The 27,526-nt window shown below is 40.5% G+C and overlaps 1 protein-coding gene and 1 long non-coding RNA gene across 4 annotated transcripts; one reads left to right on the plus strand and one right to left on the minus strand.

The window, feature by feature from the left end:
- Window positions 1-5,101: 5,101 nt before the first annotated feature.
- Window positions 5,102-20,102, minus strand: LOC147322081 (uncharacterized). The gene is made up of 3 exons (XR_015130896.1): window positions 19,883-20,102; window positions 17,326-17,416; window positions 5,102-5,448 (listed from the first exon to the last, which is right to left on the minus strand). It is a non-coding gene; the product is annotated as an uncharacterized LOC147322081 (long non-coding RNA).
- Window positions 20,101-27,247, plus strand: rnf32 (ring finger protein 32). Of its 3 annotated transcripts, none has more exons than XM_086305161.1 (7): window positions 20,101-20,183; window positions 20,785-20,900; window positions 20,988-21,130; window positions 22,528-22,685; window positions 22,802-22,910; window positions 25,941-26,108; window positions 26,915-27,247. In XM_086305161.1, exons 1-7 carry the CDS (start codon window positions 20,116-20,118, stop codon window positions 27,170-27,172), a joined length of 1,020 nt encoding a protein of 339 aa, XP_086161287.1. In that variant the 5' UTR covers window positions 20,101-20,115; the 3' UTR covers window positions 27,173-27,247. The 3 variants fall into 3 exon arrangements, with proteins under 3 accessions (XP_086161287.1, XP_086161285.1, XP_086161286.1); XM_086305159.1 differs by having other exon boundaries at window positions 20,127-20,183; window positions 20,666-20,900; XM_086305160.1 differs by having other exon boundaries at window positions 20,127-20,183; window positions 20,666-20,900; window positions 25,947-26,108.
- Window positions 27,248-27,526: the final 279 nt, after the last annotated feature.

A 27,526-nucleotide genomic window follows, 5' to 3' on the forward strand; every position in this document is an offset into this window, starting at 1 on the left:
AGACCTAATAATGATGAGATCATTTTTCATTGTAAAACCTTAGAACTGACAGAGGGTGTTCTTTCTTCTTCCATGGCTGCACATACTGTTTTGAGGCTCCAGTATTTATGTGATTTCTGTCATGTAATTACGCCATTAAATGTCATTTTACATTATGCCATGCCATGTCACGTTAGACGGTTTTATGTTACCGCTATGCCTTGTCTGTGTTCTGCACAGCATCAGAAGGAACATATTAATGCAGACACTTTATTAGAAACTACATACAGTAGAACGCCATTCAAGGACCTGTCCACCCACATCATCACATCATCAAAAGGAGGATTTTCAATCTTAGGAACTTATCTTTTAGCATTTACAATTGCAGTGAGTCATGCACAAACGCCCTTTTAACTTGCTGTGAGGGAACACGAGCATAAACAGCTGTTACTTGTGAAAAGAAGGCTACACTTCTGTTTGGCAAACATTTAGAAATAGCTTGCCCTCCATTCAAGTTGGTCAGACTCGAATGATTTGCTTGAAGTGTCGAGTCACAGCTCCAGTGAAACTGACCTGTAGCTTATGCACAAAGAGCTTGGGGAGAAATGTAGGTCAAAAGCTAATTATGTGGTCTGGCAAGTGGGGCTTATATCAAGAAATTTCTCAAGGGCTACAACAGATCTGCCTGCACATGCTTGCTCAAGACACGTACCATGTGATCCATTAGGCTATTATTTGTTTAGGTACAAGACACAGTCACACCTTCACCTCATGAACTTAATGGTCTTCGAGAGCCAAAGTCCAAATGTCAGTGGCGGCTGTCACCATGCATTGTTGACTTAAATTAAAGGTAGAATTCAGCGAGTGCAATCATATTTGTCAAAACCATCCCTCGTGGAGGGTCTCACGTTAGAGCAGTAATTTAGGGATCAGGAAGGGAGAGCCACCTGTTGAGAGACAGAGGGTAAAAAGAATCCGCAGGCCTTCCCAGAATACCTGCGCTCGCAGCCAGGAAGTACAGTTTCGGGGCTTAATGTTGCATTCCACACGTTGCCTCTCGCAAGAATGCTGCTTCCAAAGTGTGTGAGATTAATATTTAACACAACATTGGCTGGAAATGCTGCTGCTGCTCAGAGTCTGTGGTTTACCTGGCTGTGTTTTCCTAAAAGCTCTGCTGCCACCGTTATCAAGCTTTCTTCATAACAAAGTCTCAAGTGACTGATGCACTGGGAACTGTATAGTCTTGCTCTACAGGATTTTTATTAAGGGACAGACAATATTTTCCACTGGACATCATAAAGTATGATAAATATTATTTAAATTAGTAGATTACCAAATTAAAATGGATATATGCATTCACAAATAGCAATGCTGTTCATGTCTAAATATATAATTTTTTTCACATTTTGAGATACCTCACCAAAGAAAGAAATACACATTTCTGTATTAGTCAATGCCATGTAATTTGTCCCCCCTTGTCTTCCTATTATAACACATTGCTAAGACTGTTTAAAACATCTACTATAAGGTGCCATATACTTGAATTAGGAGCAACCTGGGCCCTTTGACAGATCCACATATTGCTATAGCAACAACAGCCTAGCCATTGAGATATGAACAATGTGGTGGGGCAAATAGAGCAGGCTGAGATTGGAAACACAGGAGAGATTGGAAACTTCAGCTATAATGATGATGTATTGGATGCCGCCTCGGTTTCAGCTGCAGATCATTCAAACTGGCATTCCTCTGGCCTTGTCAACGTGGTATGTTCCTCAAATTTAGAAGGAACTGAATAAATTTGTGATCATTATCAATAAAACGATAAATGATAATTGTCGTAGAGCTTTAGTTATAGCAATTTAGATGCAAATGATAAAAATGGAGCAACACAATAAGGCTTCTGATCCATTATTTTTATGTATCACAATGACGCTGTCACTATAAAATCAACCGCGTGCATAAAAAGGCTCTGGCAGACTCTTATTTTTATTTTCGTGCAATTCTGAATCTGTATTTTGATGCGTTCATTGTCGGCGTTACGTACTCTGCTTGATTGCTCCTCAATATTTATGAGTTACAAAGCACATCAAGCGGTGCAGGAGGCAGTTCTAGCTGCACAATGAAAAACATCCTCCTGTTATTAGTTTGATTCATTACTGTGCCATTTTAGTTCTACGTGCAAAGGGGGCCGCTCACCTGCAAATCAAATATCCCCGTTTTTCATCAGGTCTGCTGTACTGTTTATCCAGCTAGATTGTTTTACTGTGAGCTGCCCGGTTTTGGAGATACTGGGATGTTCCCTTTGTGGATTTGATAGAGTAACCAGGGCCTGATTTCTCAAAGGATAACTCTTTGGGTTTTCCTTTTTAGCTATTATTTTGTTGCATTACATACAAGAGAGGGCAGACATCAACCAAAATGACCAACTCACACCGAATCGGTCTTTTAATCTGAACTGTTTCTGTAAGCGACATAAAACTATAATCAAAAAGAGCTCAAATATTACCTTTCAATGGGGAAATAGTTTGTAGGTAAAGAATGTGAAGAGTGTTAAGGGGGGAAAAAACGTGCTGGTCAAACATAACTCCCTTGGAGCGATCATTGCACTGATTGGGTGACAAAGATGAAAAAGGCCTTTCAATATCTCAGACTAATGTTGTGCCTTTGCTCAGACCGGCTGTTGCCCTGGGTGCGTGTGAAATGCTTGGCGTGGACAAAGTAAACCATGGCCGGTGCCCATGCTCCATTGTCCTCAAAGCCTCCTAAAGAGGTCTCTTCACAGGTCCAGCAAACACACTCTCCAGACTCTTGGCATATCTCTGAAGATCCTCCTTTTGTGTGAGGAAACACATTACTCTCTCAAGGAGAGTAACAGGGGAAACAAGGCAGCACTAGTGAAAAGGCTTAAGTATGTCACCCCCCACCCCTGTCAGACCGCCTCTCTTCCTTGCCAGATGATAATTGGGACTGAAACACTTTTTTGGTCGAAGCCTAATTCAGTGAGTAAATTGCAACATGGGAAAAACATGAATGGGGCCCAAGCTGTGTGGTGACTCAGCCACAGAGACGCTAGAGTCGCTCTTTGTGGCGGTCTACAAAAGGGAAATGTTCTGTTAATCAGCATTGTTATATAAGTAAGTGTGCTTTCCTTTAAAACTTCGAGTGAATGCTCATGCCAGACGAAAAATATCGATACCGAAGGACACTGAGTTTGAGCACCGCGCACAATCTGTGAACATCTTTGCAACGTGTTTCTACCTGCTTCATCTGTTTGCTTCTCAGCAGAAGCCTTTCTGGTTTTAGCCCTTTGTTTTCTGTTTTAACAAGTATAACTGGATCACTTCTCATTCATTTCTCACAGCGGTTTAAGTCCTGGAAGTGGGCATGGAAAACAAACCACAATGCTGACCTGACCAGCTTATACTGATTTGTTTCCCTGTGCTTGTATGAAAGAAGAAGAAAAAAACGCAAAGCAGATTAAAATTTAACAAGGAATGCCAAAAATTCCTCTCTGCACAGATCAGTAAAGGTTTAAACTATGCTACACAAAGACACTATGTTTCTCCATAACAGCAAAAATGAAGGTGTATTAACGAACTAATGCACCTTAGAATAAGGGACTGTTACTTTACAAAGCAGCTACATGCTGTAGTTAGGGTGGATGCCAAGCAGCAGTTTCAGCAGTAGAGATCGTTTTAGCAGCGCTTTGCAACTTTATATGTGTGTTTTCATATCAGGAAAAAGGTAACATGGGATTTCCAAAGAAGCCATGTTGCAGTTCTATAAGTCACAGAAAAAAAACACCAAAATTTGTCTCCATTACAGTACTGTTGTCATAGAGACAGCACACGCAGCAGAGTAGCATCACCGCTAAGTAGACGATAGTTTCATGGTAACTTGATAACTACTCTGTAAAAAAAAGGTCCTTCAAAGTTAAGAAAATGACTTAATCATTTTCTCCTTTCAATTTTATTAAAATATACATATTTCTATATTATATAAAAACAAAACATAAACTGTTTTCATCACCAACTCCCAAAACACGCGATGTGGCTTTGGATTGTATCTAAAGCCATAAAACAAAAGATCATATTTGTATATATCCACCGAGTATTTTCAGTTATTGTCCTAAAATGTTGTGAGGAAAAATTATCATCACTAATATAAGTGAAGATATGATTTTGTCATAAAATTATGAACATCAGCGAACCTTTAGGGAAGGTTTACTGTATCTACTCGTCCCCCTTCCATCAGATCAGGGAAAGAACTGAAGATTTTCCTCTTTGACAAATAAAATTCATCATTAACCTCAGCTCAAGGGGTAGAAAACATAAAAAGAAAAGAAATTTAAACTTTAGTTAAGATCAGAAAAATACTACTAAGCTAAAAGCAATATGTAGTATGGGCTATGCAGCCTACAGGACTGCATAGCAGATGCTGTGCACAACTACAAACAGCAGCTCTGCAAAAGTAGAATCATCTGCTAACACAAACACTAAGAAAGACAGTTACCTGTAAGTGAAAAATATAGTGTGCATGTGTGTGTGTGTGTTTGTGCACACAGGGTGCCACTTTAAAATAAAGCCCAAATAATACTATGCAGAGGAAATTATGAATGAAACTGCCTCTTTACATCCTGCAGCAGCTACTAACTCCTTAAACCCTGGGCAGGCTCTGCTTATACCAGGAAATAGGTTGAAAATAAGAACAAGAATATACAAAAGTATAGCTTCAGGCAATCTGAAGTGATAATTTTCCAAATTGCTAGTCTCTTCTTTCTTGTGTCTCACCGTGCAAGTTCAAATCCTTCACTCAGACAGACGACTCTCTCATTATCTCTCTCTATAGATATGATGCGAACAGGTAAACAGTAGCTGAACTTGCACCCAAAATACGTTTTACTATATAAGGAAAGCACGGTATTTGTTTAAACTACAAAGCCTCATTTTAAATTAGCAGCTCAGCAAACCCCCACTTGTCATGTCTCACCTTAGAGTCATACCTATAGCTCATAAAAACACATTAGATATTATACATTATTTCCTCTTTATGTTTGTCGCTTTCACGAGTTTTAGCAAGATGTAGCCTTATCGCTACTCCAGGATCCTGGGAATGTGCTTTCCTTGTGTATTCTGTATACGCACCACCCGCAATCGGCAGCAAACCCGAGGACATAAAGGATGATAATCTCCTTGGAATTCCTCTGCGTTTTCTTGTAGAGATGAGGGGAGTGCTGGACAGTGGGGTTAAAGGGTCAACGGGACCAGTTTGCTGAGGCCCATCTGTCGGCCCCTGCTCTGTTTACGCACCATCTCAGGAGTGAAAGGCAAGCGTCTTGAGAGCTATCCTGTTCTCATAACATCTCAGCAGTTCATATCTGTGGAGGAGACTCAGAGGGGAGCTCGTGGTGGTCCGCGCCCAGTGACCAATGTTCTCCCTCCTATTCATCATCTGCTCGTCCGATGAGACCTGCAGACAAAACTTAATAAGCAGCAGAAAAGGGTTTGACTCAAGAGGGCTTTCAGCTTTCAGCTTTAAAGCTTTAAATTTTAAGGCTTTTTTTTAAGCAGATGAAGGCTTGAAATACATGAACGCATGAAAGCTTCTCTTTATAAAAGGTTATTTTGAGAAACTTCCTGTCAAAACATTCACATTTATAGACTTTAAGAAACACACCGGGCTAGAAACACAACAGAGAGTTAAAACAAAAATGATGATGATAAAACAACTGACACCGACTGTATAGAACAAATTACAGGAAATTGTCCTCATCTGCATTAGTTTTAATTTAAATTTAATTTCTCCAGAAAAGGAGTTTTCATCATCTTCTTGTTTATCAGTGTGTTTCTGTTTTCTTATAAAACTACACTTGTGTTTGTGTTCAACCTTCCTTCTACAATGACACATTTCAATTTGGGGGCTTGCCAAGTATGAAATAAAATAAAAAAAACTCTAACAACTCTAAGTAAATGTTCCATACCTGCCATTTTGAGCCGTTTCATTCACAAAATCTATGATTATACATTTTAATAACACCAGAGATAAGAGAAAGCGTGGCTGACTGAATATCAAATGGTGATATATATACAAAATGAGATGGTTATCCCAACCATTTGAAACTATGATACTGTATTTAGAGTGCATTTTGCCTTAACTTGTAAAAATTACAGCCCTGGCTATATATTTAAGAAGAGCTGACTACAGTCGGAAGGCAAAATGTGAAGTCTATGACCACATTAAAAAGCACTTTAATATCTGACTTCAAAGTGGCAAAGTAAGAGCACCAGGAGAAAGCACTAAAAACAAAAACAATAATTTTACAGGTCATTATAAATATTAGTTAAAATTAAAATCTGCTTTTGGGTGGATTTTTTTTTCATGTTTACTTCACCTATATAAGATTGCTGGATGATGAATGAATCAGGTAAGGATGACATGATCAATTAAAATAGTAGAAAAAAAGGTTTCTTGTTGGCTTAAACACAGTAAAAAATAATTAAAAACATCCCCTTACCATTGTTACTAAAGACCACTGTCAGAGGTCTTTAGTTAAAATGTGTTTAAATATGTTAAATTTGTATTTTTTTAACATTTGTCATGTGGTCCTGTAGAAGCCTGCTGGCAATAAATGAATAAATGAATAAATAACCTTATTTTTGTTTCCACACTTTATGTTTTAAGAACAGGTTTAAAGAAACCACATACAGCATGTTAAGCCATCCATCCATCCATTCGCTTCCGCTTATCGTTTTCAGGGTCGCGGGGGGGCCTATCCCAGCTGTCATAGGGCGAGAGGCGGGGTACACCCTGGACAGGTCGCCAGTCTGTTGCAGGGCTAACACATGGGTCAGACAACCATTTGCACTCACATTCACTCCCACATTCACACCTATGGGCAACTTAGATTAATCAATTAACCCATACCCACTAACTGGAGAGAGAGAGAGCCCACGCAAACACTGGGAGAAGATGCAAACTCCACACAGAAAGATCCCGGCCTGATGATGGAATTGAACTCAGGACCTTCTTGCTGTGCGGCAACAGTGCACAAACATGTTAAGCGTTGATTATATTCTGCTTGTTGACACAGCTTGAAACACCATGGCTAAATAGCCATTGTAGTTATATTTCTTGTAAGTGTGCTTAGCCCACCACCGGAGGCACACTTCCACGCATGCATGCAATCACAAAAAAAAGTGGTCAGACATTACAATGGGTGGACATAACTACACTGGCGTCATCCATTGGTTGGGTCCCGCATTGAAACCTCCAGATAAGTGTTTCCGATGCTTCCGTTGATTAAAAAAAACTGGAAAGGATGGTCTCATTGGCTAGGGACTTGTGATTGACTGGTCCTTAGCCAATGAGGAGACCCTAGATAACCCTCATTTTTGAAATGTATGACCAAGATTTGCTAAAAAGACTTAATTTATTATGTGACTGAGCTCCTACACTCAGTGTTAAAGTATTTACAGACAAAACGTCAGAAGTCTGTTATTTTATGCAGTTAGATTTGATTGGAAGTCTTTTTGCAACCACAGCTGTCGCCCTCTGGTGGCATTCAGATAGAATGCAGGTTTAAGGTATGTCTGCGTTAGCTTAGTTTTTCCAGCCCGTAAGCTAGGTCCATGTTTTTTTGTCTCTGTGATCCACATGTACTCTTAAGCTTACTGTCTGGTATTTTTTAATAATTTACATCTCTGTAACTCAAGCGGATAATCAAGGCTTTAGCAAGCACATTTGGTTGCATTTGGGCACATTTCCTGCCTTTATGCTAAGCTAACCTACTCTATAGGTGCAACCTCTATTGTTTAATTGAATGCCATATTTCTCACAAAGAGTCACGAATTTGAAAATTTATGAACTTGTGTGTTTGTGAGGTAGAAAGCATGACTCTGGAGCTTGATGATCTTCTCTTGCAATATTATATAGATTTATTTTCAGTTTATCACTAAATTTTACTATTCTGCCTCTTGACTCTAACTCTGTGTGTGAGGCATGTTGAACAAATCAAAGTGCCTCGCTTTGTTTGCAATAACTGCATTGAAAGAGGTGATTTTTTTTCCTAGGAAAACTGCAAGGTTCACAAACTCCAGCATTTTCAAAGGCTTATATCAGCCATACCACCAGTTTACAGTAATATATTTTAACGGGAAAAAGGGATGCAATTATAAAACAGCTCTGTGAGCAATGCTCCTTACAATAATTGCATTAAGATTAAGTCGGCTCAGTTAAAAGATGCTGAGGTAACAACCCTCAAAATCTTTACTGGCAGGAATCCTCAAAAAAGGAAACAATGAGGCTAAATCTTTACAGATAACTGATTTGGAGTTGTGTAAACTGGGGAAATCCCTATTGTTGGCAGATGTACCAACAGGTCTTGAAAGTCCTAAAGGCATCTACAGTGCAAGTCTTGGCTTTATGAGCAACAGCCTGAGGAGCTCAGACGAAATATTCAAACTCCAGGCAAAAGAAAAATCACACAGGTGAGTAAAGAAACAAATTATGTCATTATGTCCACATGTGGAAAATAAGCCTAATTATGTCACCTTAATTTTAAACCATTCAGTAAGTAGCTTGTATGAAATAATAATGGAGATCGTGACAAATAGGAACATCAAAGTACTTGTGAAACATTTAGACTTGCTTTGTGTAGCCAGACTGTGAGCATGCCTGAACACGCCTGCATGAACTTTTAATAAATCTTACATTGCAGGAGGAAAACCCTTAACAGATTGATTAACTGCTGACAGCTTTATGACAAAATTACTATTGTTGCACTCGGAGCACTCATCATTAGTTAAATCAATGGTAAGACATCACCATTTATACTATACCACACTTTATAGCGTCTCTGTCAGCCCTCTCATTTGGTCCAAGTCTATCACCAGTCCACAGCAATACAACACACCAGCTCTCCTAATAGACAGTAGTTATGACAGTAGCTGTCATGTGACACCAAATAGCATTTGATATGCACATTATATCTCAGAACAATTTAAGCTACGCTTGTATAGAGCTTACACGTGTAATTTTTAAACAGGAATAGTTTACTTTAGACAGTTAAACTGGCATTAGCCAAACCGTAAAGGCAACCCTTGTAGAAACTGAGTCAATTTACCAAAGAGTACTTTTTGCAGAATCGTGTTCTGTCTCACTAGCAATATTAATGCAATTGGCAATTAATCTGCAACACAAAGTACAGTATTTTCCATAATTTGCACATGTAGATGTCATATTGGTACAGGAGCACAGGTATTTTGTTGTTTGGTGGTGGATGTGTAGTGTACACGGGTTTATCTGGTTTTTTGTATTTTTAAAATAAATAAAGCTGCCTACTGTGGCTAAACAATGGGTCATTGGGAGCTTTGATACTAATCCAAGACATAATTATGCCAACTATAAACTCAAAATAATGAGCTGAAAGATGATTAAATACTTTTCAGTCTTTTAGGGACCTGCGGAGTGTGGTAATACTTCATATTTCTCAAGCCTCGCTCTTCAAATCATTTCATCCATTGTTTATACAAAACAAAAAGGTTACTGTAGCTTTAAAATGTTGCTTTTAAGTGAAGTCAGGACATTGTAGGATTCTTCATGGGCGCAGTTTTTTTTTTTTTCTTTAAACCCGAAACTTAAAAACAAGTCGGCCTTAAGAAGGTGAATATCAACAGTCTTTGAGGCAGATAAAACAAAATGGTCAGTGGAAAAACCCGCCGAACAATCCCAACTTGTCTGAGTGAAATGATTAGGCTAAATCACATTTGTTTGGCTAAAGCAGCTTAAAAGACGCATGCATCGCCAAGAGTGTAATAACACAGTGACTGGAGGGGGGCTTTAGAAATACCAGAAGTCTGACAACATAACAAACAGTTGGGTCCAATCTCCTCATTCAGTCTGTGTTCATGGTTACTGTTCATTCATATCAATTTAAAGTTTACATTAAAAAGTTAAACCGAAACCATCGCGTTCCGTCGGTGTTGCCACTGTTATTGTAATCTGCACTTGTTGTTTCTAGATCACACCTGTACAGATGTGATCAGAGGAGATCTTAGAAATATCACAAACCGTGATTTATGTTGTTCTGTACTGAAAAGAAGCTGCGTGACTCAAGATAAATGAGCTTGATAAATATTTTTGCACACTTCTTATTGTCTCATTGGTGGTGTTTTCTGATTTTTGGCTGTGCACTCACTGCGCTCACAGCGACTTTGGATCCCAGTGGATGGGTATCCCTTTCCTTTCAAAACGGTGCAATCTAATATGCCCTCAGCCCCTTCCTTCAGCAGCAGCCGCAGAGTTCCAGCAGTTAGTAACTTCATCTCATTCACATCATCTTCCACAAAAGGTGTGTCTGTTTACAAAACCCCAGCAAATGTGACACTTACAATGTCGGCAGGTACAAAGCCTCCGGCCGAGTGATCTGGGACTAGCAATGAAAGATGAAAGCGTGGACTGACACCGCTGCTGTGGAGCGCGTGTCTGGATGATGCTCTCGTCAGCCGTCAGACAGACAGGTGAACTGGGAAAGATGACCAGGAGAGCAGAACAGGGAGTATAAGGGTTGATTCTTGGCCAAGGCTGGGCTAACCGTTTGATATACTTTGATATGTGCACTCCACCTGAGCCCAGACTGTGAGTGCGAGGGGTGATAAGCAGGGACTTGTCAGGCACTTTATGGGATGCGGCGTTTGTTTATTAATCACTAGGTTCTGTGATGTGTCTCTCATCACCCCAACAGGTATAATTAAGCTTTAAAGGGCATGGGAGGCTTGATGTGTCTGCAATTCATTTTGTTTTATCTCCACGTTCCTTTTGAAGTCTCTGCTGCACGAGTAAGATGTGAGTGTACAGTGGAGGGTGTGTGCACGGAGGTGAGTAAATCTCTGCATGGTCACACAGGTTCTTGATAAAGATGTAGTCTGTGGTTCCCATGTTGCATGACCTGAACTGTCTGCTTACACGCCAGCTTGTTTAGCCTGACACGTCTTGTTTAGCCTCAGCGGATTCAGTCATTTCAAGGCTGACAGTTCAAAGGTTGTCAGTCTGTGATGGCCAGGTATTGCGGCGCTTGTATGACATCTTGGGTTCCCAGCGAGGCAGCTGCGGCAGCCTGTTTTTCAGCACAAGTATGTGACAAATGTTGAGGGGAAAATAAACAAAAAGCCATCTAGCTGTGAGCGACGTAGCCCTATTGACCGTATCAAAAGGTTAAGCAAATTGCAATATACATCAGAGGAATGTTTGAATTTCACGGGCCCTTCTCCACTTCATCTCTCCTAAAATTGATTTGTGGTGTCAAATGAGATACTTGGAGTGGGACATCATACAGGAATGTAAACACGTTCGCACTACGCCTTTCTAGCCTTAATCTTCTGGCACTTCTAAAGCATTTTGAAATCTAGCCGTTCTTTTATTCCATACAAAAATGGCTTATTTTAAATAGCCAGCTTGAGTCAGGGGAGTCTATCAAAACACCTTTGCGACTTGTAAGTAGGCCAAAGCATCGTCCGTATTGTCTGGTGTGCTTCTTCTTGATTCTCTTCCATGTGATTCCCTGTCAGGAGCAGGCAGAGGTGCGAAAAGATGAGAAGCTCACCTGTTTACTTTGGCAGTGAAGACCGAGCAGGCAAACAGCCAGTAGCTTGTCACTCTTCCCACTGGATCCTCCCGTTCTGTCCCCACGCATGTGAGTGAATCGATGCAAGCCATGCAGAAACGTTACCCGGCGTCGCACTTAACATGACGAGCACGGGTCAGGGGAACATTTCAGTACGAGCCCCTCCTGCAGGAGCTTATGTAAATTAACAGCAGTATATAAATTACATTCCAGCGGAATAAATGTGGCACTGAGAGAATGCATATCTTGGTAGATAGAGTAGATGAATATCACTGCATTTTGTTTTCCTTTCTATATCACTCGGATCCTTAACTTTACTCAAGTTCTAACTTTCTGATCACACAACAGTTTACAAGGTGTCTATCAAAGGCTCCTGTGCACACAGTGTGCAATGGGAAATGGATTTAAGTGGTGACAATCAAAGATTTACAAGTTACTAATTCATTGTGCGCTGCAGGCAAAAAACAAAAAGACACACTCATTGTAACTTCTCATTAGTGGAAGGAAATCATGATTATAAATGTGCAGACTATTTATTATTGTAGGAATCGGGTTTATGTTGTAACCAGCGGCTTACTTTCAAATAGTAACCATCAAAGCTGAGGCTCACTTCATGAGACAGTTAATGGAAAGGAAAAACACCTGTGGCTGCACCTACCTTTGCCACAGCAGATGCAAATAAGTTTTGCTACTTTACTTTCATCCCACATGAAAATTACAACAAGAAACCAAGAGATGATGCATGTTTGGCAGTCTTTCTACATGCTTTGAAGTACATGAGTTATGGTAAGTGAGTTGCTTTCAGGAGATGTTATTTTCAGTAACTGAAATCAAATTGTTTGGTGTTGTTTGACTGGAGCTAATCACTGAACATTGTTGTGGAAAGGCAGTGTGAGCTTTGTCACGTGTGACCTGTTTTGGGGTTGCTTTTTTTTTTTTTTATATGAGTGTATGTGTGGAGAGTAGAGGGTTAACATTTAATGAAGGGACAGAAAGATGGGGAATTACGTTAGACAAAGGTACATAGGTATACATAGTTGATGTGATGTCATGTGAACAGCCTAATCCTCTAACCCAACAGGACACTTATGTAACCATTAATTTTCTGTCAGTAACACAACGCTAAGGTAAACATGCTCTGTAATGTTTATATTTAGCAGTTTCTGTGATTTCCTGGCTTTGGTTTTGAACATTCATGCAGGTGAGGATTTTTTTTACTTTATTGCCAGACCAGTGCACGTCAGTATTGGTCCCATTACGCTACTTTAGAAGTAGGTGAAGTTGTACCTAACACATACAATCTGCTTTTTGGGGGTTTGATCAGCTCACATCTATAATCAGCATGCATCCGTATACCTGCTTTGCATTGCTGATCTCTGTATGACTGATATGTGTATAAGTGTATTTATTTGTATGGAAATGCAATAAAATAAATATATGTGGCTGTCATTACGATAGCATTACGTCTCATGCCAATTAATGCCTCTTTTGTTTGCTACTAGAGGTGTTTCCATACAATTTAAGTGTGCTAACTCATTATTTGCAAATCTATAAATCAATCAAAGCCACACTGCTTTGTGTGAAAATTTTTATATGGTTTGTGTCAATGTAATGTTGGATCCCAGGTACCTGGTCCCAAGTCCGAATTCCAGACAAGCCCCCAAATTGTTAGACTCATCAAAAGGTCCTAGGGGATGGGGAGTAACAATTTAAAAAGTGTTTACAAATAAAACTGTATTTTTTAAAGGTTTCAATTAAAGAGAAAAGTAGACTGATGTGTCCATCAAAAACCTAAAACAAAAAGTTTGCAACAAATCCTCAAAGCTGAAAAAAGTCAAATGGTTAAAAAAGAAAAGACTGTTAGTTATTAAGTAAGTAATAATTAAAATGTATTCATGTAGTGCTTTTTAAGATGAGAGCCAGTCACATAGTGCTTTACAGAGGTAATACCCTTTCTACTACAATTCTTGTTCACCCAGCGCTTTTATGTATCATTGTCACTGCACTGGGGCAATTCAGGGCACAGTTGCCCCAGTGCCCAAGGGGCAACTATTTCCTGCACAAGGATACTTTGACACATGGACTAGAGGAGCTATGATTATAGCAAATAACCCACTGTTTCTCCTGAGCTATAGCCGCCCTCAAATAAGGAAGCACTTATAACAGTGCCAGAGCTGGCTGGTGGGGCTGGCCAGCTAGTCTTCAAAGCTTTTATACTCCAATGTTGATTGCTGAGTGGAGCCTTCTGTGCACTGTCGCGTCAGGAAGTTGCATACACAGCACTACTGCATGTACCAGAGCCAGACATCTTCTTTCTCATAAAAATAAATAAATAAAAATTGCATTTGTGACTATAATACACATGGCTAGACCACGCAATCTATGATATAGCTTGTTTATTGACACAAGAGCTGTGCAGATATTTAAAAACAACCAAATCAACGTGTCTGCCACTTAAAAACTGTTGTCACTGTCCACAGACTATATTTCCCTATCTTATATCACATGTATGCTATATTCTTTTCGTGGTGTGGCTATATTCAATTGTCCTTTTATTATATCAATATAAATGCAATAAAGATAGTCCTCTCTTTGTAGCTTACAAGAAAAAATAAATACCATAAAAATTTGCAGGCCTATGTGACCTTATAAAGTTGGAAACATCACAAAAGACAACTTGTATAACCACAAACCTTAGCAATAAACTGCTCTAAATCCCTACTATATGCCTTCTGTAAAGTCGGGGAAATGAGAAGAATTAAAAAAGATGTGAAAAAGATTAATCCACTTTATAACTTGGCCCGCAGCTTGAAACGTTCAGCATACTTCTGTTGCAAGATGGGGGAAAATTAATTGTTTTTCAACAAAATTACGACGATAGTACAGACTACTTAAAATTATTGTACACTGTACTGAATTTGAATTTACTTATATTGCAATTTCATTAAATTTTTACAAAAAATGTACAAATCTGACGATGAGCAAGCACTTGGTGACAGCGGGAAGAAAGAACTCCCTTTTAACTCACAATGAGACGTCCAGCAGAACTAAGTCAGGGAAGCATAGAAAAACAAGGGCAAGGGCGAAATGTAATGCACATTTAACATATATGGCCAATCTAGAATCACATGCAAGGACATGCATGTGATTCTAGATTGGATACCCAGAGAAACCCCACAAAGGCACAGGAGAAGGCCTCCAGCAAGAGCTCTACTTCACCACCACATTTTCTACTGCATACTGATGACTTTCAACTTTCAATTGTGACTGCAGCGTCTAATTGTACTAGAATACAAACTCTAGTTTGGGATGCAAGAGGATTCCTGAAATATTACATTCATCATGCATCTTGATCAATAGTTTATTTTACTTGTTATTGTCAATATTTTAAAGGAGTTTTTAATGATATGCATTGGCAGGTTTTATATGTGGCTCATCCTCTTATATTTCTACACCTCATCACCTTAAAGATGGATTCATTTGTAGTGGTACATGCAAGGTGGGAGGAGGATACAACGAGATCTTGTGCAGACGGGGAAAGTCCCCAATTATGTGGTAAATTTAGAGAGTGGTTGCGATATTTATTCTTAGTGCCCAAAGAACTTGGCATTTATGAGACTTGCCGCAAATGCATTCCCCGCAGCACAGGCAAACTTCAGGCTCATTGCAGCAGCTCAATCAGATGAAATAGCTGCTGCTGATGATTTATGGTGGAGTTTGGAAGAAAGTCTCCAGTAGCTCGGCTTGTTTAATGCAGGTGCCCTTTCAAAAAATGAAACAAGTTAATTAGGTTTACAGTAGCTCCTCTTTTAGAAGGTCGATGAATATGTTTTAAAATTTCCAGAGCCATGAAAAAAATACTAGAAGTTCTAAGAGTCCAAGCAGTTTATAGTTTATGTAAAATTGATGTATCTTCTACAGATGGATAGGGATCAGGAACCATTGTATGTCATGCTTTCAATCAATAATGCTTTTCTTAGCAGAAATCCTGGATTACATTGTGCCACTAAAACTCTGCAAAGGTCATTTGAGTGTGCTCTGTGCTTAAAAGGTATGATTTGACGCCACTGGATGTTCATTGTACGTAATCAGCATGGAGTCAAAATGTAAGGACAAAAAGGGAATGTACAGAAGTTGCAATGCCTCTCTCACACAGCAGGGGTGATGGGATTTTTAAGTGCCTTTGCAGGGAACAATTTATGGCCATTACGGTGGACTATTTCTAGCCATAGAGATGGATTAGGGTCAATTATTGTCCATTATGGAGAAAGATGGCCGCGCAATTCTACGAGAAATTACTGGTTCTGGCTGCAGTACATTACAGAGAAATTATCTCTTGGGCCTAAACTAAAATCTGTTGTTTTGTGACTGATTCCTTTAGTTTTGCCTGATGTTTTTTCCTCATAATGTTCTCATACTTGTGGCCTATTAAATAATATTACATATTGTGGGGATGTGTGCACTTTAAATTAAACGTTGCCTTTTTTTTTTTCCTTTTTCCTTTTCTCTTTATTTATTTATTTAATTTTTGCAGGTCAAAGGAGCCTACTCAGGTAGGCTATGATGATTATAAGATTATATGATATAAGATTATATGATGCTATGATGATATAAGATGCTCAGTTGGTACTAAGGGCCCCAAAGTGTGCCAAAAAATATCCCCCACTGTTACACCACCAGCAACAGCCTGAACTGTGGATACAAGGCAGGATGGATTGATGAATTTGGACCCTACCAAAGCTGAAATCAAATCAAACCAGGCACCATGTTTCCTATGTTCTGTTGTCCCTATTTTGGTGAGTGAATTGTTGTCTCAGTTTCCTGTTCTTAGTTGAACAGAGGGCCGTCAGATATGGTCTTCAGCTGCTTTAGCCCATCTGACCTGTCATTTAATCAGAGATGCTCGTCTGATCACCTGTAACTGAGTGTATGCAACACAAAAACACTTTCAATTTACCTTTTGTTGGATTAAATTGTAAAAAAAATCAGCTTTCAATTTACCTCTGAGTCCATAAAATCAGAGGTTGCTATCTAAATATAATGTTTTTATTGGTCTCTCACTGTCTGTTTGGTTGTTTTTTAAGAGGGTATTTTTAAATATAACGCTTCCAATATTATTATTACAGTTATTTAATGCTTTTCCTATACTCCGTGGTCCTGACCCATACAGTAAACTTTTTCCAATAAGCAAACCCTTTACAGCCCCCCCCCCCCCCCCCCCTCCTGCTTTCAATATGTTTATGTCTAAATAATGGAGAAGAATCGGGAAATAGAGGGTGAGCTCCTATTATTCCTGGCATTAGAGCTCTGCAGTGGCTGTCATCTTGCCAGAGCTCAGGCTGGCAGTCAGCACAAACTGGAGGTTACTGAGAGAAGTCCCTGCCAGCTGCCAGGGTTGGGGGTGGGGGGGTTGAATGCCACCATACCCTCCAGCAAATATTAATCAAAATCCCCGATCAATAACTTCTCAAGTGCTAATAAGCACTGGCAAGTTTCATGATATGTGAGCCCCTTCATCATTTCAACTACCAGGAGATTTATTGGAAATCCATTGTTAGGTCCAAAGTATGAGGTAATGTAGCACTTAGTAAATGAAGTAAAACCCAAAGCCCGGGGTGATTTGTATTTCATTTACAAAGAACATGTCTAATCATTAGTAGCTCCATCTCTCTGAAAAGCAACCAAACTGCCGTAATGATGGCTGTGTTCTTTTATGGCTTACTTACTCAGCAATGTCACAGGAGATAACAGCAACCGGTAAAGCCTCGCTGTCCTCCACTCCAGGCTGGTTCACTCCAAAAGAGCCATGGGGGACTCCTACGCACCATGGAGTGATTAAAGTCATGTTAGGGAAGCATTATGGGTCAAGTCATAAAGTAATTTGATTTCTGTCCCCCTACACTGTCTCCTATCAAAGTGATTGGTCTCCTGGTCATCTCACTGGCTGACATAATTGTTAATTAACCATTATGGGCTGCCCTCTCTCATCTATATCTCACAGCAATTACTCATTTGACAACAATGCAGTATATCACAGTGCATGATGTTTGGACACAGACCAGTTTTATGAGTACGAATCAACCTGATATTTTGAAAATGCTGTGCATTTACTCACACGTATGGATTCTTATTTACCCAAATATTAACTAGCATCAAGCTCACGATTGTCTTGCTGCTTCACTTAACGCCAAGACATATGCACAAGCACTGCAGAGCTGACAGATTTAGTAGTGTTTTCAACCAGCTATTGGTGTAAATTTGCAAACTAGTCCTTGACACTGGTTTTCCCTTTTTTCAAACTAACCCCTGAAGTCATCAGCTCACTGCACGTCAAGGCGAGCTGTCTATTTAAAAATACCACAGATCAGGTAAAGAGGTCTAGGGGGAAGAAAGTTAAATAAAAAGCTCTTTAAAATGGTATTCATAGAGAAAAAGACAAACAATGCCGCGTTGAAAATAAAAGCATGCTCTAAAGTCCATTCTGATGACAGTTGGAAGAATGCGGGCTTTATGGGGGACTTGAGCCCCATCTATGCTGTATCTTTTAAGCGTGATTATTTACTTAAAACAACAAACCAAATCTCCAAGTCTGGCACTGTGGACGATGGCCCTTTGATTGAGCTCTGAGCTTGAATTCTTAACTAATAAATTGTTCCGTGCCTTTGTCTGGGGCATTAGCAGCAGTAGTCTACGTTTTTCTTGTCCTAATCTCAAGAATGTGGCAGCCTCTTGAGAAGCTCAGGGGTTTCCTCCTCTCCCAGAGCCAGTGTCTTCACTTTGTTTTCTTAGAGGACTCCCTGGATTGACAGGCCTCACCGTTAGCCCTCTCCTCGGCCATCTGTTTTCAACGATTCTGACTGAGCACATCAAAGTCAATCAGTGCTGCAAAGCATTTTAAAAGTCGTACCCCCCCCCCCCCCCCCCCCCTTGTATGTGAGAAATAAAGCAAACTTTTCATCAGTTTCACAAAAAGACAGACGGTTTGTACTGTGCGTGTTTGTGTGTATGGTTTCAGTGTAAGGGTGACCTGGGAGGGATCCGTGAGCTCACAGGACAGGTATGAGCAGCTTAGCTTTGTTCAGTGCCTACTCTGACGACAGCTCGGTGAGTCACCTAGACACACTCACCTAGGCTAACCTCCTTTGGTCAGGTTCCAACTAATGACAACTCTCTGACAATAAAATAATCATTAGTGAGACTGAGATGCACAGTCTTCAAAGAGAGAGACTTGTCTTTGTGTGGTGATGGAAGGACAATGACTTAGAAGACTTTGTGAGCAGTGGTGGAGGAAGTATCAAAAGCTTTTGTTTTGATTAAAAAAATATTCGGCATAAAATCTTGAAAAATTGTGTTCATCCTAAACATACAGACACCTTCACATGTGCGCTAAGGCCACAATAATACAGGTTTTCCTCATTAAAACTAATTCTTACACTTTGTTTGCACATGCTAATGCAGTGTTGTTGAAATGTCACTATTGTATGTAATCTATCATAGTTTGTGTCTTGCCCTGTTTATGGTCTTTCTATGCTTTTTTTTTTTTTGCTAGACCCCCAAGCAGTCACAGCTGATGGGTACCCGTCCATAGAGGTCTCTTCCTTTTAAAAGGAAGTTTTTCCTCCCCACTCTCGCTAGGTGGTTCTTTTGCCTATTGCTGTGAATTGGTTGTATATAAATAAAAAATATATAATAATACAAATAATAAATGATATAAATATATTTTTTAATCAATCTATATTTGTTTTCTGATAATGGCAATAAAAATGTTCAAAAGACACCAACATCACAATCACAGATGAGAAGTCATTAATAACTGATATAGATATAGTACATGATATTCACTGCAATATAAAAAAATTACCCATTTACAGTTGTTGTTGCGCAGTTGTTGTACTTGGATGTAAATGTGTTCATTTCATAGGCGGTGGGGGATTATGAGGATTGGTTTTAGAGCCAGCTGTATTTGAATCTGCAGTTTCCAGCACTTCCACAGCCCCAGAGGGACTTGAGAAGATATCAACTAAAAACCAAAAGGGTAAAAATGATCACTTACTATAGCTGTCGCACTTTATTCTTTAAGGAAATAAGGTAGGAAGGTTAAAGCGAAGGTGGAGTGAATTGTTGGATTCGATTCTGGTTTCTGGTTGCTCAGTAGATTATATAACTTGCTCATTAGTTTTCTCAGTGGCTCAAGTGAGAACATGTAAATTCAATAAGCTTAGATTAAATCACCGGAGGAAAAAAAATCACAGAAGTCTGGACTGCAAATAATACAGTACTTACAGTAATACCGTAAATGTAAGCTGCTCAGATTCCACTGCTATTTATGTGATAAAATATTCATCACAAATCCTAAAACACGAATAGCGTTAGAGGTACTTGCGATATTGAACATATTCCTGTATTGTGCAGTTATTAATTAACCACACAAAGTTGAATCCGTGCCGTTTTAGTTTAGAAACTATCGACAGCCAATCAGAGGCACTGATGGGGCTGAGTCTTTGGTTGCTCTGGCGATGCGGAGGGCGGGGACTGGTAACCCGGTAACCACCGAAACACTGCTGATAGGATGGCATTGCGGAAGGTTTGGGTTTTAATTTCAGCTCCTTTTCACCCAGATTTGTGATATTATTTAAACAAAACATTGTAGTTTGCTAATCTGAAAATGTAGTTTTCTTCTACTTCTTTGGTCCTTAGACTTTGACAGACTTCATTAGCTGAAGACTTGAAACTGGGCACAGTGGTTGACAAAATTTCTCCTTTCTGTGGCTTTCTGTAGCTCCATACGGGATAAATAAATAAATAAATAAATAAATAAATAAATATATGTATATATATATATATATATATATATATATATATATGATGTCTATGTAATTTCTGGATTACCTAATAATCATTTCCTCATGCATTTTGCTGTTATTGTAGACAGTATAGCTCACAGTGTATTCATTTTTGTTTATAGCTTTGTGCTCATCCTCACTGAGATAAATAATTCTGCATTCGCTGCTTTTGCCCAGCTATGCATTTACTGAATGTAACTGCAGCAGTTCACATATTTTACAGAACTTAAAATCCAATGCAAGCAGCAAATTGGTAATCACCTCAGCTGCTTTCCAAGACCACATAATGCGAAGCCTGCTGCATCCAGATTTCTCACTTTCTGACCCTTTGCGGAGACACAGTAGAGGCAAACATCCCCAGGTGAGAGAAGGAGTGGAAGAAAGGGATCTGCAAAGGCGACATGAGCAAGAAGAGAGAGAATACGTGCTTGACCCTGCTCCACCGCCGTTAACTTTAGGTAGAACAAACAGTTGGGGATTTTAGGAAGACTAGGATATGAATTATAACTATTACTTCAAGTAATTTTTATTTTATTTTTTTATAGCTCAAAAGTTAGGTTTGGTGGCCTCCCCTAGAGAAAGACTGACAGAGGATGAGTGGACCCGGGTCAAAGAAAGGTCCGTTCAGCAGGAGGAATCAGCTCAGCCCTGTGCAATATGCAGGGAGGAGTTTCAACTCCAGCCTCAGGTACTCCCCAACACAGTGGCTCCTCTTAATTCCCTGTGTGGGAGCTCTTTTTCCCCCCTTTTCTTCTTACTTTTTTTTTTTTTTACTGTATTCTGTGTCTGGCCTCAGGGAAGCCTGTGTTTCCCTACACACACACACAGACAAACACACGCACAACCACACACACACACACATGGAAACACAAAGCATCCCCCTCGCCCCCTCCTTCTCCCCTGCAGTTCCTGTATGTTCTAATCTGTGTAGACAACTGTACAAATTTACCCATACTGCCTTGGAACTCAACTGTGACGTGATGATGTAGCAATCAGTGTGTTACTGTGAGGGTCATTCGGTCTTTTACACCTTTCCGATCCCCTTTTAAGATGCCAATCTCCTCAAGAATGCGGGACCAGAATAGACGCCTTCACAAAGAACAGTTGCCATAGATGCGCGTGTAAATATTAGTTTGACTCAGGGGGAGGAAAAAAAAGTTAATTAGAGCCTGCTAACAAGGGAAAGTGACAAGAGGGAATCTTTGTTGATCTGGCATTTTCTTGAAAGCCTTCATATTGTAACGATTGCAATTGTGCTGCAAATCTTATGTTGCATTCCAGCGTTAATGTGACACTTGAAAATGCTTACGACAGCAGTTGTTGTGAATCGTTCGTGTGGATTGAAGCATTTGCTCCTCTCTGCAGCTGATAATGTTTTGATACTTACCGCGAATTGTTTGCAACACTGCAGGAATAAAATAGCAAGAGCTCTTCTGCTTCCCAAATGTTTTATTTCACTTCTATATTGTGTGTCTGATGGCAAAGTGCAGCCTGAAGCTTTAGAGCGTAGAGAGAGAGAGATGTGAAATCTCTCTCTCTCTGGTCTAATGGCTTGTCGAGCTCCTGGAAATTGTACACTGCAGGGGGCCCTTTCACTGGTGATGGAGTGTGTTGGTCAGGCCAAAAACAATGGGAAATCAATACGCCTCCCCCCTTGCCCTCTAGAGACCTGAGTAAACTGGTTTGTGTGCCCAGCCCCATAGCTTCAGTGCTCTACTTTCAGGCAATAAAGGAGTCCCTCTTACAGGAAGGCTATAGTCCAGGTCCCAGTTGGCCCACTGGGGGTCATGCTGACTCCTTCTATCCTCTTGGTAAATAACAGTGAAAGGCAGATACAGGTGATCACATATGTGCTTGAATACACACAGATTTAGCATGGCTTAAACCTCACAGCCACACACTGTATGTGTTCATAATGCAATCAAGCTTTCCTTAAAACCAATGTGCATTCAGCATCCTTCAGGCTGGAGACAAGTCAGCACCATATATTCAGTCCAACCGGGGAATCTGAGCTGAACATTTTAGGTCAAGATTTTTGATCTTTTTTTCTTTTTCTTTGCATGTTTTCCTTACTGTTCTTTTCAGGTTTTGCTATCCTGCTCTCATGTTTTCCACCGAGCGTGTCTGCAGGCCTTTGAGAGGTTTTCTGGGCGGAAGCGCTGCCCGCTGTGCAGAAGGGAGCCATATGAAACACGTGTCATCAGCGATGCAGCTCGCCTTTTCCAACATCGGTGTGCCACCAGGTAGGGGCGATAAGCTAGTAATATATCTTTAGAGAAATATATATATATCGGCAACACTCGCTGGAATTTGGATGTGTTGTTACATGGGTGTCTTGTCATGTGATGTGTATGTTCAGGATACAAGCTTACTGGCGAGGTTACATGGCTCGTAAATGGTACAGAACTATCAAGAAAACCATCTGCCCAAAAGACAAAAGGCTGAGACGTCAGTTTTTCGAATCAAGGGTGAGATAAACACGGCAGGGATGACATCACAATGATCCCAGCAAACAAACATAAGATCACATCGCAGGGCGTCAAGCCTCCATTTTTTATTTATTTCTTTCCACATTTAACTCGGACATTCTTTGACTGTGTAGCTGGTCAAATAATGGCCGTGATGACTATCACATATTGAGGGTTCAGACGTGGGTTTCAGGGACTCGCTGACCCCAGTGCTAGCACACACACACACGCACACTTCTTCACCTGCTCTCACCCTCTTGAGCTCCTTTGATCTTTTGTGAATCATACACTGTTTGCCCACGAATGTGAAGAGAGTTTTGTGTTTTAGTCAAACAGTCTGGACATTCCTGGGTCAACACAACTGCACCAGGTCTCGTGTGTATGCTTGGGTTGCTTTTTCTTTATGTCTGGTGTGTGTATGTGTGTGTTCAGTCCTGTCACTGGGTAATATGGAAGAAGGGGAAGAGGAGAGGGAGGTGAAAATGTCTTTGGATGCTTGATGCAGTTTGTGATATGTTGAAAGCTAAGGCGGACTCGATAAGAGGTCATTTTTACAAACCCCTGACCACTGATCTCGTAATCTGTCAGGGAATGGGGTCGTTTGACTCTGAAGCTGTGTCGCTTTCATGACGGCTCTCAGGAAAAGGGAACATTGCCACCTAGTGAACCTCCCCCAGCTAAGGCCTTGAATGACCAAAGGCTAAACGGGTCACCATTTTTCTTTACCAAACATCTGTTTGCAGAGTAACCCCTCGTGAAAATTCATCCAGCGGCCATTGTTTGTAATAGATAAAGCTCCAATGCACGTATGTTTTTATGTCTCTATGGAGTGTTGCAATCATGCAAAGTGCTCCTTTCCTTCCAAGAGGCTGATTAAGCACAAGTGACAAATGCGTGAGGGCCACACTTACAATGTGTCGTAAGGGTCACAGTGTCCCACCCATCCCCCTGTCCGTCTCCATCTTCTCGCCTATAAAGCGTCCCTACAGCTGTCACATAAACAAAGACACAGCCTTTACTGAGGCAATTAACTCTGTTCTAACACATTAGACCACATCCATGTGCACATTCTCAGGATGGAGTCAGCTGTATCAGCTACTCTACATTCAAGTTGTGTGATTCAGTGGTTGTGGGTGGTCATGAGATTGTCTCATATCTTTTGTCACACCGAGGATGATCTTCAAGAGCCGCGCACCGCAGCGCTGACAGGTCTGATTGACTTGATTTTCAAGAGGGAGACTTATTTGCTTAGCTGACTGTAATGCAAACAGGCGTGTTAGCGCTGAGCCGGGACCTGTATGAGTGGGAGAAACCTATTCTTTCGGTTTTTCCTTATGATAACACACGGCAATAAAGCATCTTTGTATCATGAAGCTACAGGTGTTCCTGAAGGTGTTCCTCAGAAAAAAACACTGACAACAACAGGCCAGTTTCAGAACTCTTATCAGCTTATCCAGATGTCCAGCTTTCAATTTTCGTCCTGTTTCGGAGGTCCGACCCTGAGTCAACACATTACCTCGAGACAGTTCCGACAACTACGTGGATTGCTGTGAGATAATGTAGCGTGCCCCCCTCCCCACTCTCTTGTCTGCATCGACTGTGGAGCGAGGCAAAGTTCATCAGAGGCTGAGCTGTTTGCATTGACTGTCGAAAAAAAGTCCGCCAGCCACATAAAACCCTCCATCCGAATGCTTAACAGTTGTTTAATTAGTGATAAAAGCCTAGCTGTAAAGCAATTCTGATGTCACTGTGGCAGGCTAAGGGATAAGGTTTGTATTTGTGCATGTATGAAAGCAGGTGCTGGGCCAAACGCTCCTCTGCTGTTAACGCACTTACAAATTATTCTTACTTTTGCGAGGTGCACAGACCAATAGTGTGACTGTCTTATGTGATTAAGTGAATCGCTGGAGGTTTAAGACTATTGATCAAACAAGACGAGATTTTAAACACATCACCCCAAGCTTGAGGAAGGTCTGATAAAAATTTCTGCAGAACATCAAATCGCTTGTAGCCTGCACGAAGACACGATAGTTGTTGAACTTGTTAAAATATTCAAATCAGAAGGCTTTAAATGAATGTACAGCCTCTTCATATTTTCATTGAGTATGTTTTAATTGTTGCCTAGCAACAGCTGCTGTAAATGGGAGAAGACAGATGAATTCTGTGTAGATAGACATCAAAATAATAATTTAAAAAAGACTTTAAAATGGTCAAACTGACAATTGAATAGCTGACTAAATGCTTCAGAGAGAGGAGTGAAGACGCTGTATTTAAAGTCCACATCCCTCTTTGGAAAATGTTGCCCACACACCAAATAATATCCAAAATAGAAGAATTTGTGGGGCATGCGGGTAGGCTATGTTTTACTTGGTTTAAATGCTGCTTCTTCACAGTAGTATTCTTGTGAAGTGATACTGAATTTTTAAGTAGTTAAATTTAAAGTAGTTAAATCACACTGGACTCAGTCTGTGTTGTCTATGTATCGAAAAGGAAAGCTCAATTTCACCTGAATAGACAGAAAACCGACCATGACATGTGATATATTCCATCTAGCTGAGAAAGATAAAGTCATGCTGGTTAAGCTGATCCAGAAATATGGCTTTGGAACAAATATCAAGAAATCAGAAGTTGCTTTAGAAAAGAGGAGTTCGTATTCAGTCGTTTAGATTGAACAATTACTATGCAATTGGTTTGACTGAGTGTCTGCCCAGACGGTGTGTAGCAGTTTGCGTGTGCGTCTGGTGTATGAAGCAGAAAAAAGTGTAAGTGATATGTGTGTTTCCATGTTTCCCAGCACCCTCTTCCTTTTTTTTTTACTGGTTTCCATTAATTCTCCATGCTAGTGGGAGATGTGACTGTATCGATCTGGCTGTTTAACAACTGCACCCTGTCAGCGTGCCTCAGCCATTACAATACACGCACACATACACACACAAACACAATTAGCCTTCGCCGAAAACACGACTCTATTGTGCGGCTGAATGAAAACGTTCGCATCCTTTGTGCCGCTAAAATGGTTTTTCTAATTAGTTGCAGGAGTTGAATGACAGCTTTGTCCGATACTGTCACACCGACACGGAGGCTTTTCTGAGTGATATCGACCGCTCGCTGTCATCAAGCAGACAAGTGTTCCAGCAGCTGGAGAGAAAGAGCGTCTCCGAACCTCAGGAGAACGATTGGGACCGAATAAAGAGCCAGGTCAGGGGGCGAGATACACTAGAAGCCGCTTGTATCATTAAACAAGGCTCCATAAAAATATGTAATCCGGGTCTGATTCTTCTTCCAGCCTTGCCTTTCCCTTGACAAGTCAATGCTTGCAAGGGGACCACAGCATCACAGCTGCAATACAGAAAGTACATATCTCTCAGAGGTGATCATTCATTTTTACCAAATGAATGTGAGTGAGTAGGCTAATAATCCTCTGTGTTTATCAAAAAACACGAGCAAGTCTGATGATGCACGGCAGGCTTTTCATCACCTGGCCTACTGCGGAGGAACTGAAAAGACATTAAGATTTGCTGTTCCTTAAGGCCCCATTGTTGGCTTTCATTGCAGTCAGTGCCATTTTTCCATAGAGGGAGTGGGGTGTGTGCAAAGAAGATGTCTGTTTTTTTTCTTTATCTGGTGTGAAAAGGTTGAGCACAAGGCAGGAGTGGCTCAGCCTTGACATGAAGCATCAAACGCTGAATGCGCTTTCAACACATGCCTTGCACCTTTTTCACGGATACAAACTCTATAAACTGGCGTGCAGCTCGTTATGAAACATTAAACAGCGGGCGCATGCTGGCCCTTAAATACAGGAAGCTTGCCTTTGGTTAATCATTGGTGAATCCATGCATGTGATGCTTTGTTTTGTATAAGGATCGCTGATAAACGTGTTATTGCTTCGTGTCCGATCAAACCTGTCAGGTTCTGCCAACAGAACCTCAGTGTCCTCTTATTGTGCAGGTACATATTAAGGCAAGTTCAAGAGAATTCATGTGATTTACTTCAAACTCTTACAGGTTATCCAGAGAGGTGTGTGGGACTGCCCCATTTGCCTGACTGCACTAAGCAACCTCAGCCTCCCGACAGTATCGGCGAGATCCAACCATCAACAGCGGAGACCAACCGTGCTCCTGTCCTGTTCCCACCTTTTCCACCAGCTCTGTCTTGAGGCCTTTGAGGCCTTCTCTGCAGATAGTAGACCTTTGTGTCCACTGTGCAGATCTGCGTACCACAAAAAAACCTATCTAATAGGGTGGAGAAGGCAATCTGGATGACTCCATGTGGGTCGCTTAATATAAAATCAGAATTAGCTGTATAAAATACTAAAATAAAATAAGCATTTTTGCTGAAGCTGTGCAGAATTATGCTTTCGTACAATGAATATTCTCTGGGTTACAGCCTCTACATAGAGGTGGGTCACAAACTGTTTAAAAAACACATTTTCAGTTTTGTTAGAAACCTCAACCAAATCAGTTTTTCTCTGGGAAACTTCTTGAATTTGTTCCAATTTTTGTTTTCCTTCAACCAACTTTGAACCAGTATCACAATTTTGATAGTTGCACAACTGCATCAATTTAATGTCTGTGACACAGGGTAGCAGAGTGGTAGCCTGGATATTTTATCTGTTT

The sequence above is a fragment of the Aulonocara sp. 'chitande type north' Nkhata Bay genome, linkage group LG9, assembly GCF_057382095.1.
Source record: "Aulonocara sp. 'chitande type north' Nkhata Bay isolate Kocher_YH1m ecotype deep benthic linkage group LG9, A_spYH_male_GT1.1, whole genome shotgun sequence".
NCBI lineage: Eukaryota > Metazoa > Chordata > Actinopteri > Cichliformes > Cichlidae > Aulonocara > Aulonocara sp. 'chitande type north' Nkhata Bay.

What these genes read in the sequence shown, in the direction of transcription:
- rnf32 (XM_086305159.1), top strand. An exon ending in AGTTTCAACTCCAGCCTCAG is followed by an intron (nt 21,131 to 22,527) that starts GTACTCCCCAAC and finishes TGTTCTTTTCAG; the next exon opens with GTTTTGCTATCCTGCTCTCA. An exon ending in GGGACCGAATAAAGAGCCAG is followed by an intron (nt 26,109 to 26,914) that starts GTCAGGGGGCGA and finishes AAACTCTTACAG; the next exon opens with GTTATCCAGAGAGGTGTGTG.